The 13,571-nt window shown below is 40.1% G+C and overlaps 1 protein-coding gene across 5 annotated transcripts in view; it reads right to left on the bottom strand.

The window, feature by feature from the left end:
• Ash1l (ASH1 like histone lysine methyltransferase) overlaps positions 1-13,571 on the bottom strand; it is a 162,722-nt gene that overhangs the window by 102,326 nt on the left and 46,825 nt on the right. For all 5 annotated transcript variants that reach the window (XR_003378742.1, XM_005367130.3, XM_013353766.2 and 2 more), the window contains exon 4: positions 4,601-4,702. Coding sequence is in view for 4 of the 5 variants with exons in the window: in XM_005367130.3 (XP_005367187.1) it covers positions 4,601-4,702 (102 nt within the window). In the remaining variant the exon portion in view is untranslated. The remainder of the gene's footprint in view (positions 1-4,600; positions 4,703-13,571) is intronic.

The following is a 13,571-nucleotide window of genomic DNA, read 5'->3' as shown; positions in this document are numbered from 1 at the left end:
TAGACCAGGCTGGCCTCGAACTCACAGAGATCCACCTGCCTCTGCCTCCCGAGTGCTGGGATTAAAGGCGTGCGCCACCACCGCCTGGCTCTTTTTCTTTTTTTCAAGACAGGGTTTCTCTGTAGCTTTGGTGCCTGTCCTGGAACTCGCTCTGTAGACCAGGCTGACCTCAAACTCACAGAGATCCACCTGCCACTGCCCCCCAAGTGTTGGGATTAAAGGTGTGCGCCACCACTGCCCGGCTTTTTCTTTTTCTTAAATTGAGACAGGCTCTATAACCCAAGCTGCCCCTTAACTCACAGATTTATCTGCCTCCTCCTTCAGAGTGCTGGGTGACGTGGTTCTCTGCTGGCCACCCAGGCCTGCTTCCCCACCCTTTTGTGCCATCTCTCAGCTTCCTAAGACTTAGCTCCTTGGTTTTAGGTCTCCTGTAACCCAGGCTGGCCTTGACCACCAGCATCTACCTCTTCACTGATAGCGACAGCAATATCAGCCCTAACCAACAACAAAATGTTTGGTTTTGGTAAAGGAAATATTACTCCTTTCATTATTTTTCCCTAACTATTGAGGCTTAAGCCTAAGGTCCTGCATAGGCATGTACATGTTAGCCTCTGGAGTAGCAGGGAATGAAAAGAGTGTCTCCCAAACACTGAAATTTTGGTGTGCTCATATCCATGACCACTAAAAATGTTTCTTCTTTCTTTTCTTTTATCCCCCCCCCCCCTTTTTCATTGTTGAGATGGGGACTCAAGTAGTGAAGGCCAGCTTCAAAATAAAACATTACATCGTTGAGGTCGGCCCTGAATTCCTGACCCTCCCATCTCAACTCTCCACTCCTGGGGTTAGAGGCTAACGTCATAATACTATGCAAAAGACTGGAACTCTCCATTACTCCAGGTTGCTGTTAACTGCACAGTGACCCTCTTACTCAGCCTCCAGAGTGCCACGATCTGTCTATCATGAAGATTTTTCTCCTATATGCTCAAGTTTTATGGTTTTAGAAAGTTCACAGAAACCTATATTTCAAGTTAAAATTCCCGTGGTCTACAGTCAATGGTCCTCTCTCTTTATAAAGCCATCTAGCTGTTTTTCATTTCTGTTAAAAAGACTGTCTTTATAACATTAGAATCATGTTTGAGAAGAATGAACTGAAAGGACATGAGTGGTGGCTGAAAACCCAGAATTTCTGAGGCTGAGATAGGATTTCTTTGATTTCTAGCCCAGGCTGGGTTACACAATGACTCTATGACAGCCTGAAAAAACATCTCACCAACCCCTTCATAAAAAACAAACAAATGGCTCCAAAACCACAGAGAAACCCTGTCTCGAAAAACTAACAAAAAAAAAAAAACAAAAACAAAAAAAAAAAATGAACCAAAAGTCAATGCATAAGGTCATACAGACAGGTCAGTGGTTAAAAGCACTTGTTGCCAGGTCTGAGCTCCATCCCTGGGACCCACAAAATAAATAAATGAATAAATAAATAAAATAATAAGAAACAAAAAGGCATAACTGATTTCTATAAGTTGTCCTTTGACCTCTGTCCTGTGCCCTTGTGACAAAAACACATACAATAAATAAATATAATGAAAATATTTTTAAAGGAAGTATATTAGGAGTAACTATTTCTGGTCTTTAAAATTTTTTTTTAAAATATAGTTATTGTGATTCAGATCATCAAGCCTGGAGACTTATATCTATATCAACAACATAAACTCAAAGGCTCTATTTCCAGACTTTCTGCTTCAATAAAGCATACTGTATGTTTATAGTCCTGGCAGGGATGGATATTCTTTTCTTAGAGATAGAGTTTCACTATGAAGACCTGGCTAGCCTTCAACTCACATAGATCTGGCTGCTTCTGTTTTCCAAGTGTTAGGATTAAAGGGGTATCTTAGTTACTGTTCTATTGCTGTGAGGAGACACCATGACCAAGGCAGCCTATAAAAGAAAGCGTAAGAAAGCTTAGTTTCAGAGGGTTAGTCCAACATGGTGGGGAGCATGGCGGCAGGCAAGAATGGAACTGGAGCAGTAGCTAAGAGTTTACATCTTATCCACAAAATGGGGGCAGAGAACAAGAGACTGAGCCCAACCCAAGTGACACACTTCCTACAACAAGAATACACTTCCTACCCTTTACCAGATAGTTCCTATAGAGTAAAAGGGACAACTGGAGCAGGAAACCAAACAATCACTGAGCACTGAGCAAGGAGGAACAGAACAGAAAGAAGAACCTTGCTAGGTCGTTCCTTAAGGGGGGCTGAGCAAGGAAAAGCAGAAAAAAAGTAACAACTTTTAGCAGTTGTCAGAAGAGATGGCTACATTTCTTTTTTTTTTTTTTTGGTTTTTTCAAGACAGGGTTTCTCTGTGGCTTTGGAGTCTGTCCTGGAACTAGCTCTCATAGACCAGGCTGGTCTCAAACTCACAGAGATCTGCCTGCCTTTGCCTCCCGAGTGCTGGGATTAAAGGCATGCGCCACCACCGCCCGGTGAGATGGCTACATTTCTGCAGGGGCTTCCCTTATAGAACAGTGTTAGCAAAAGAATTAACATCTTAGACCAGAGAAGAAGCAGACAGCTCTGTTAAGACGTTTTCCCTTAAGGGAACGGAGCAGAGCTGTCCTGTTGTGGCTCTACTCTCTAGAGCTGAGCTGTCCTATTGCGGCCCTATCCCTCCAGTATAGCCTGGCTTCCCGATACATCAGGGTATCTCTGCAACTCCAAAGGTGTAACACATTCACCCACAGTTCCGATCACTGGAAACCAAATATTCAAGTAGATGAGCCCCAGTGGTGGTGGTGGTGGTGGCGGCGGCAGCGGCTACCTTGGTTATCACTGGAACAGTATTCCGTCACAGAGATCTAAATGTAAGGAAGGAAATGGCTGGGGCCATTGGTCAACCAGAGGAGGAACTTATCTTCAGGAAAGATTTCACCAATACACTAGCTGAAGCCTGAAGCCTGAAGGACTACTTTCTTGTAGCCCTGGCTATCCTGGAACTCCCTCTGTAGACCAGGCTGACTACAACTCTGACTCTGAACTGGTGGGATTAGAGGTGTGCCACCACCGCCTGGCCTTATTTTGTTTTTCGAGAAAGGGTTTCTTTATGTAGCCTAGGTATTCTAAACTGTCGAAGAATTCTCTCTGTAGACCAGGCTGGCCTTGAACTCAAAGAGATCTGCTGGCCTCTGTTTCCCAAGTGCTGGAATTGAAAGCATGTACCACCACTGCCCGCCTCACTTTTATGCTTTTTAAGACGAGGTCTCTGTATTTCAGGCTGGCTTTGAAATCTTGGAAAACCCCTTGGTTCAGCCTCCCAAGTACTGCAGTTACAGGCATGAGCCACCACATCTGCTAGGCACTATATAAATCTTATCAGTACCTGTGAGATGACTCAGCAGTAAATACACTTGCAGCCTGTGTTCAGTGTGCTCAGTCTCAGGTTCCACAGGACAAACATCCGAACAATTTGGGAAGTTGTTCTCTGACCTCCATATTTGCGATGTGACATGTGTGCACCACGAGCAAGCACACACATAATATATAAAAATGCAACAAATATATATTGTATACATTTGCCATAGTGTGCTGTTGATAAAAGCCTTAACCCCAGGAGTTACAGAATAAGCCCATCATTTTTTTATTTTTATTTTTATTTTTTTTGGTTTTTCGAGACAGGGTTTTGGAGTCTGTCCTGGAACTCCCTTGGTAGACCAGGCTGGTCTCGAACTCAGAGATCCGCCTGCCTCTGCCTCCTGAGTGCTGGGATTACAGGCGTGCGCCACCATCGCCCGGCAAAGCCCATCATTTCAAATGAATTTCAAAAAGACCACATTACACATATAAACTGGTTTAGAGAATTGTCATCTTAATGACATTTATCTTCATTGTCATCTTAAGAGTTATTTATCTAAAACAATGAAATATGCTTCCTTATTAGTCTTTTGATATTGTCTTATGTAACCTAGGTAAGCTCCATATAAACTGCAATGTTGGGGAAAGACAGCAGGGGTACATAAAGGCGAGAAAAGCACTCTTTATCAACTGAGCTGTAATTCTGAACCTTATTATTATCATATAATGTAGCCAAAGTTGGCCCCAAATTAGTGCTGGGATTACCAGCTTACCTTTTTTAAATTTAAATACTTAATGTGTATATTTGAGAGATTTATCTTTAAATATTTCATGGATGACCTTGAACTCCTAATCCTGCTTCTGTCTCCCAATTGTTGAGATTATAGGCAAGTGCCAATATACTCACAACAACAATCATTTATTAAAGAGCTTCAAGCCATATTATTACAGAATACACTATTTTACATCATTTCAATTCAAAAAATTGTGAGTGTGTCATGTATGTTGTGTTAAGTATGTGCACATGGACAGGTCCCCGTGGAGGCCAGTGCTGACAAGTCCTTGTGCAGCAACAGCACATGCTCTCCACTGCTGAGCCATCACTCCAGTGCCCTCATTTCAATTTTTAAAAGTAAAACGACTGAATTTTCCCATTATACATTATCACTGACACTGAGATGAAAAGACCATTTTTTGTTTGCTTTAGATATTCATTAAATAGCAGGTAATAAAACAATAGCACTTACCTGCTGAAGATATACTCTCAGATAAAGACCTTTTACGGGTAGGGCTACAATTTGTGCTTTCTGAAGACCGCTGGGAAGGTTTATCTGAAGTTGACTGGGAACCTTGGAAGAAAAACAAAGAAACGCTAGTCAATCCAAGACTACGTGAAGTGTTTATCAGATCGTGCTGTGATAGAACAGCGAATTTCAGCTGCTACCATTGCCATTCCCTGCAGCAATACGACATGTAAGCTCACAAGAAGAAAACAAGCAGATAAACCATGCCAGATGTTACTGACACAATTTCCCATGTCTCACAGAATTTATATAACAGCAGAGAAACAGAACTCTAGTTTCAATGGTAAGATAAAAATAAATTATGATTTTTTAAAAAAATATTTATTTATTTATTATGTATACAATATTCTGTCTGTACGTATGTCTGCAGGCCAGAGGAGGGCACCAGACCTCATTCCAGATGGTTGTGAGCCACCATGTGGTTGCTGGAAATTGAACTCAGGACCTTTGGAAGAGCAGGCAATGCTCTTAACCACTGAGCCATCTCTCCAGCCCTAAATTATGATTTTTGTTTCATCACTATAAAATACTTACTGATAAAAATGGATAGTCTAACCTGCTCCTTATTTTTTATTAAAGCTCATCATATAAACCAATAAAACATAATACAAGTAATTCAGAAATAACTGATGTGAGAAAGACATATCCAACTTAGGTATCTCATTTAATAGACTCATAATAATAGATAAAAAGTAGAAGCTTAGACCTCAAGTTCATCGTCATTTTTTTGAGACAGGGTTTCTCTGTGTAACTCTGATTGTCCTGGCATTCGCTCTGTAGACCAGGCAGGTGTTGAACTCACAGAGATCCGCCTGCCCCTGCCTCCTGGGTGCTGGGATTAAAAAAGTGCACCATGACCACACCAGGTGAAGTCCATCATCTTATCCAATTCACAAAGTAATTTTCACATTCTGTTTTCTTCTATAGAAAATTCTGAAAGAACTGGTTATAAATTTATTTGTGGGATACATCTTTAATGGTATACACTTATGGTTACTTAGTTTATAGCTATAAAATGTCATAAAAACAATTTTCCTTTAAAAAGTCTAATAATTTTAGCAAAACCACACACTGGTGCAGCACATAATTCAGTGCATCTCTTTGCAGGAGAAACAATGATGCTCAGGAACGATTATTTTCCTATACAAATATTCTTGTTTCTAACACTTCTTTCATACTAACCTAAAAAGCCAACTGTTTAAAACACATAACATCAATTTTTTGTCAAAAGAATTAGAAGCACTCTAAATCATTCACTTTTGTATGTAAAATAAGCTTTAACATATAATTGGAGGCACAAAAGAAATTAAAGGCTTGAAGAGGAGACTATGTGGAACTGCCTCTAGGACTTAACTCTCTAATGAAGACAGAATTTAATTTTTTTTTGTTTTGTTTTGTTTTTGTTTTTCGAGACAGGGTTTCTCTGTGGTTTTGGAGCCTGTCCTGGAACTAGCTCTTGTAGACCAGGCTGGTCTCGAACTCACAGAGATCCGCCTGCCTCTGCCTCCCAAGTGCTCAGAATTTAATTTTTGAAGGACAACACAGAACAGACGAAACAGAGCTAAGTTTCTATGGTTTTCCTTCCTCTAGGAGAAAAAAATATGACCTGTTTTGTTTAATTACTTTCTTTCTTCTTTTTGTTTTTTCAAGACAGAGTTTCTCTGTAGCTTTGGAGCCTGTCTTGGAACTTACTCTATAGACCAGGCTGGCCTCGAACTCACAGAGATCCGCCTGCCTCTGCCTCTCCAGGGCTGGGATAAAAGGCATGCGCCACCACCACCGCCCGGTTTAATTAGTTTCTTAAGCAACACCAGTGGAATTATTATTTTTGTAAGCTACTGGCAGTATTGAGAAGTCAGATACTGGACAGTGCACCCTACTTCTACAACACAGTGATGAGATCAAAGATCTACAAAGATAGTTTACTTTTGAATTCCAAAGAGATATAAAAAGGGACTTTTGAAAACAGTACAGTAAATCCCCATGGTGCTGGCTCAGAATGTCTACTACAGAGCTAATAGTATGATAAAATAAAACATCTAAGAAGTAAAAAGGCAAGGCATCAGTGAAGACTAAGAATTAATTCCTAAGATTTCATATAAGGACAGATATATTCTTCCTAGTGAGGCATGTAGCCAAGTTAGAAGACAACAGTGGCCAAGACGCTTGAGATGTCACTGCGCTCTATTAGTATTCCTGATGAATGGGAAACAAGGTAGATTAAGAGCCAGGGAAGAAAGGAACTGAAGAGCACTTTTAATAGTTTTCTCTCAGTCATAAACTAACATCCATCGGGGGAATTTTCATGGTTGGTGTTTGGCCAGACTGTGGAGGTGGGAGGAAATAGATCAGAGAACAGGAGCTTGTTTAAGGTTGTGTGTGTCATCACATACAACACTTCAGATGGTATTTGTGCTGTCTGCTCTTGAGCTCCATCTTCAGTTTGGTAACTTTCCCCAAATGTTTTGGTCATCTTCAAAGTCTTCATGGAGGCTTCAACTATACCTTTGATCATCAGGGTATCCTGAGAACCACCCTGCCTGGCCTCACCCACCTCAGGGTAAAGAGGGTACAGGCACTTTCTTCAAAGCTCCTTCTTTTGGTGGCATCTGGAGCTGCTTAGGAGGCAGTGGGAGGTGGAATAGGGGTCAGATCCCCGGAGATCGTTATTGGCAGCATTGTACAGCAATTCCTGAGAAATTGAAACAATTGAGAGAGAGATGGCTTAGCTCACTTAGCTTCTGAGCCATATTTCATTTTCTGAAAGTAATGGAGGCCAGCAAAGTATCATTAGAATGAAATAGTTGGCTGGAATAAAAATTCAGGGAGCTATCATTTTTCATTTGTAGAAGTGTGTTCAAATCCCCTGCTCAGAGTAGAGGTATTCTTAACAATACTGCATATTTAGAGAATAAAGTTATATCCATGAGATATGCTCAAAAGCAATGCTAGCAGGTGCAGTAAGAGATGAGAATACCTGGGGGAAAAACAATGCCCAACAATTTAAAGTAAACAGAGTTAAGACTGGAAAGCAGTGCTGTAACTTTTGAGCAAGAAGCAACCTGCTAAAGATGCATGAAGTATGTGAAGACTGGCCTATAAGTTTATCAACTATATAAACTTACTACCTTGTTAACTTCCATTATACAGTTCAGTAATTAGGAAAGAATAGGAGAATATCCAGAAAGAACTAACATGTCTCTTCCAGCAGAGACCCCAACATATCTGTATGTCCAAACATAAGACAAAACAAAATGCAGAGTGGAGTGCAGGACGGTGTCAAGTAAGTATGGAGAAAAGTAACCTGGGTTTGATTGTTCCATCTTTAGTAATTTAAGGATCAGGAGCAAAGCAAATCAACATGCTTTAATCTGGCTTATTAAAGCACTCTAATCCGTAAGACCGTTTTAAGTCCCAAATGGTATAGTAAATGTAATGTCACCTTACAAAATTCAATGTGGCTTATAGGTGTTAGTGACGACTACGCAGGAAGAGGGTCCTGATACTGGGCACGCTACTCTTCTCGTGGGGAGAGAATGTCAATGACCTGTGTTTCACTAAGCTGAAAATTCACCATTATTGTAAAAAATATTTTAGATGTTAAAAACATAAGTAACTAACACATTTAAGTGAATGTTCAATTTTAAAATAAGAATTTAAGGAAAGCAGAAACAAACTCTAGGCAGGAGTTGAAAGTAACCTATAGGCCTCGCAGTGGTGGCGCACGCCTTTAATCCCAGCACTCAGGAGGCAGAGGCAGGAGGATCTCTGTGAGTTCTAGGCCTGCCTAGTCTAAAGAGCTAGTTCCAGGACAGGCTCCAAAGCTACAGAGAAACCCTGTTTCAAAAAACAAACAAAAAAAAGAAACTAACCTACAGCTATCAACATCTACCTTAACTGTAAAGTGAACACAATTCAGATGTCCTCCAGAAACAAGGACACCCAGGGCAGGGAAGAACTTGCAAGATAGAAAGTCATCTGAAAAGAATCTTTTTAAAGAATCTTAGTTTCTCTAGGAATGGACTGATATCTAAGCCACAGCAATAATATCAGATGTACCAAGATACTAATTGGATCCAGGTGTCCAGCTTTCTGTTTAGTTCCTTAACAAAGGACAAAGCAGTTTTCTGCTTCCCCTATTTATTTTTTGTGCTTCTAATTCCCAATTATCTTCTAACTGGAGTTATGACTTTGTTGTATCCAGCTTGGGGAAAGCATTACTCAGTTTCACTTATAGTGAGGTAAGATTTGCCAGCAAAGATATGCAAAGACTTTATTCCACAAAACAAGGTCTGTTTATATGAATTTAAGCTCAAGAAAATGTGATACCACCTCAAAAAAAGTGCACAAACACACACAAATAGAAATAAGTAAGTTTCCATCATTTCTCATTTCAATTTAGAACAAAGGAATATAGATGGAAATTCTTCACTTCATAGAATTTTTAATTAGGAATATTGCTGGGGTCTCAGTACTCAGCCCACAGCCTAGAAACATGTTTAGAACTACATACACATAAGTAAAGCATTAATTACACAGAAAGAAGAGAACATATGCTTAACTAAAACTGGACTTATAATAAAGGTATAGTGATTCCAGGAGTCAGTTCCTAATGCCTGCTGATAATGAAGACAGCAGAGTGCTACCAAGGAGGAAGCCCGAGGTCTCACAAACTAGGATACACAGAGGGATGTAAGAAGCGAAAATAAACTCGGATATATAAAGAAACCTCAAAAGTCATTTGAACTACAGTATTTTTGAGTTTCATTAGTCCATTATTATTATTATTTTTTTTTTTTTTGGTTTTTCGAGACAGGGTTTCTCTGTGGCTTTGGAGCCTGTCCTGGAACTAGCTCTGTAGACCAGGCTGGTCTCGAACTCACAGAGATCCGCCTGCCTCTGCCTCCCGAGTGCTGGGATTAAAGGCGTGCGCCACCATCGCCCGGCCATTAGTCCATTATTTGATAAACTTTTTTTTTTTTTTTTGGTTTTTCGAGACAGGGTTTCTCTGTGGCTTTGGAGCCTGTCCTGGAACTAGCTCTTCTAGACCAGGCTGGTCTCGAACTCACAGAGATCCACCTGCCTCTGCCTCCCGAGTGCTGGGATTAAAGGCGTGCGCCACCATCGCCCGGCCATTAGTCCATTATTTCAAAAACTTATAAGACAAGACTTTCAGAAAATATTTGTATCAATGAAGGCAAAAAGGGGAAGATGGTCTAGATGGTATGCACATAGCAAGAAAAAGTGCAAGAATGTCAGAAGATTGAAAAGGCAAAAAAGAACACAAATGAATTATGAACAATAATCTAAGAGCATAGTATCCACAAAAATAAGTGAAGACCAAATAGCTGTCATAAGGTTGCTTAAAAAAAAATCTTGATTAAATCTACTGAAAAAAAAAAAGAATGCTATTTTCACAGATAACTGGGAGTAAGCAAGGAGTCAAACGGTCAAGCTATCAGAATCAAGAGAAAACTGCCACAGATAGTGTCTCTGTGTGTAGAAAAGTAGAAGAATCACAAATACACAGCCATGAGATGACTCTGTGAATGAAAAAGTTTGCTGAGCAAGCTTGAAGACCTGAACTAGGTCCCTGGAAGCTACCAAAGGCAAACACATGTGCATAAGTACATAAGCACACAGAGCAATACACCCTCACTCTAAGTTGAAGAAGAAATTGTAAACAAATTTAAAAGAGGAAAAAAAAAAGCTGGGCGTGGTGGCAGTCAGAGATAGATGGATCTCTGTGAGTTGAGGCCAACCTGGTGGGCTCCATAGGAGCTCCAGACCAGCAGGGATATATAGTGAGATTCTACTGTCTCAAAAAAAAAAAAAAAAAAAATTCAAAAACCTGCCAGGTGGTGGTGGCACATGCCTTTAACTCCAGTACTCTATGGAGACAAAGGCAGGCAGACTTCTGTAAATTTGAGGCAAGTCTGGACTGCCGAGCGAGAACCAGGACAGCCAGAGCTACAAAGAGAAACCCTGTCTTATAAAACTAAAACACAACAAACAAACAAACAAAAAAAAAAAATCTAACACCCATACGCTCACCATGAAAACAAGATTCAACCTAACTACTTCATTGAGGAGGCCTTAATTATTTCAAAAAAAATAAATTTTCATGCTGGGCGGTGGTGGCGCACGCCTTTAATCCCAGCACTTGGGAGGTAGAGGCAGGCAGATCTCTGTGAGTTCGAGACCAGCCTGGTCTACAAGAGCTAGTTCCAGGACAGGCTCCAAAACCACAGAGAAACCCTGTCTCGAAAAACCAAAAAAAAATAGATATATAAATAAATAAATAAATAAATAAATTAATTAATTTTCATGGTGTAAATATGAATTAGAAAGAACACACGGATTAAGCATCATGACATATATATAACTTTGATTCCGGAACTCTGGAGGTAGAGGCAGATTAGCCTGGTTTATACAGTAAATTCCAGGTCGGCCAAAACAATATAGTAAGACTTGTCTCAAAATAAATAAACGAAAAAGAAAACAAGGAAACCAGTAATCTGGCCAGACAAATTTATTTCTTTCATCTAAATTCATATTAAAGGTTTTTTTTTTTTACAAATTTATATACGATATACCTTATTTGGAATTCAATAATAAACACTCACTAATTAGGAATTATTTAAATGAGCAAAATGTCTGATGTTTCCAATGCTACAAACATCTTTGAATTAACCATGGAAAAACAAACTAATTTGTGCTAGATTTAAAATGGTGCTTAGTGGTGAGTTCAAAGATGTAGATCTATGGGCTGAGAGATGGCTCAGAGGTTAAGAGCACTGACTGTTCTTCCAGAGGTCCTGAGTTCAATTCCCAGCAACCACATGGTGGCTCACAACCATCTATAACGAGATCTGGTGCCCTCTTCTGGCCTGCAGGGATGCAGGCAGATGCTGTATATACAATTAATAAATAAATTTTAAAAAAAGAAAAAAAAAGAAACACAAAGATGTAGACTTATTTCAAAACAGTGTTTTAAAGTAATTAAATCATTTCTTTCCAAAAATTAAAGCAGCGCACAAAATTTTAATTTTATGTTTGTGGTGTACATGTTGATCTGCATGTGTGGAGGCACATGTTGTGTGGGCAGATGCACACATGTGTGGAGGCACATGTTTGTGTGGGCAGATGCACACATGTGTGGAGGCACATGTTTGTGTGGGCAGATGCATAAATGTGCTGGTCTGAGTGAGGCTGATGTTGGGACCACCCTCAATTGGTCACACACCTTAATAATGGAAGTAGGATTTCTCAAACTCACAGCTTGTAATACTGACAGTTTTGCTTACCAGCTTGCTATGAAGAACCCCCGTCTCTACCTGCTAAGGATGGCGTTACAGGCAGGCTGCTGTCTACCTCAGGCTTATATGGGTTCTGGCATTTTAACTGATGAGCTATTTCCCCAGCCTCAGTATTTGGAGACTTTGATGAAGTATTTTGTTCCTGGATTTAAATTCTAAATCTATTCCTCAATCTCTTGAACACAACAGCGCTACACGTTTCTTGTCAATAATTTGAAAAGTGGGATAAAAGCAGGTGTTTCTGACTATAAGAAATACATTTACAGAAAGCAACTGCATTTCATTTACCATATTAGTTAAATGCAGAGGGAAAAGTTCATCAGAGTCTGTGCTAAAAACAAACAAAACCTCCCAAAGTACCTCCCCCGACCCCAACAGTGAAATTCCTCACAAAGCAAAAATCAGATCATTTAGTAGGGAGGTGGAGACAGGAGGGGTGTGGCTGGGTGGAGAGGAAAACAAGGCAGGAGGAGACAGGAGCTCAGCATTTAGTTTGAGGTTTCGAATCGATGGCAGTCAATCTGAGAACGTGTAGAGACAGGCTGCCCTTTCGGTCTGAGGATTTTGTAGACGTAAGACCCAGTGGCTGCTCTGCTTCTCTGACCTATCTGACTCAAGGTTTTTATTATTAAGAGCAATTAGATTTGCGCTACAGATACATGTATATACCCCCCCCACACACATGTACAAACACATAATTAAAAATAAATATTAAAAGAAAAACTCACAAAACTTTGAGTTAGTATTGGTATGGATAGATTCTAACTGGTAGGGTGCATGCAGCAAACACTGGCACTGATACCCATGCAATCCCACAAGACTGAGGCAGGTGATCGGGTCATCCTCGGCTGCACACCCAGTCTTGAGATCAGTCTGTACTACTATATGAGACAAAAAACAAAAAACAGCCAGCCAAACAATAAAAAAAAAGCCTAGATAATAATTTTAAAAAATGCTGAAAAGTCAAGTTTAGACATCCCATGTCAGATACCCGTTCTCACCATATCTACCTAATATAGATCAAATAATAGATTCAATTACCAGGAATAGATGAAACCAGGAAACCTAGTCTCTGGAATTAAGAATATTAATATTAATGTTAAGACCATTAAGTTTTTCATGGTTAATACAGAACAACATATAAATTAAAAAACTGGGTGCCTGTATTTGTCTGTGGCCTGTGCAGATAAGAGAGCCAGACACAGCAGGATATCATCCCCAAATGCTTTTCTACTTAATTATGTACTTTATGTATATGGCTGTTTTGTCTACATGTACATCTGAACACCAGAAGAGGGAATAAGATCCCATGGGACCATAGTTATAGGTGATTGTGAGGCACCATGTGGTTGCTGGGAATTGAACTCAGGACCTCTAAAGAACAGTGCTCTTAACCACTGAGTCACCCCTCCAGCTCCAAAAACTATTTTTCATTCTCTCATTCTTTTTTTTTTTTGGTTTCTCGAGACAGGGTTTCTCTGTGGTTTTGGAGCCTGTCCTGGAACTAGCTCTATAGACCAGGCTGGTCTCGAACTCACAGAGATCCGCCTGCCTCTGCCTCCCGAGTGCTGGGATTAAAGGCGTGCGCCACCACC

The sequence above is a fragment of the Microtus ochrogaster genome, unplaced genomic scaffold (genome assembly GCF_000317375.1).
Source record: "Microtus ochrogaster isolate Prairie Vole_2 unplaced genomic scaffold, MicOch1.0 UNK16, whole genome shotgun sequence".
NCBI lineage: Eukaryota > Metazoa > Chordata > Mammalia > Rodentia > Cricetidae > Microtus > Microtus ochrogaster.
Note: the sequence above shows the minus strand (reverse complement) of the source record. Positions and strands in the feature narration are given on the sequence as shown.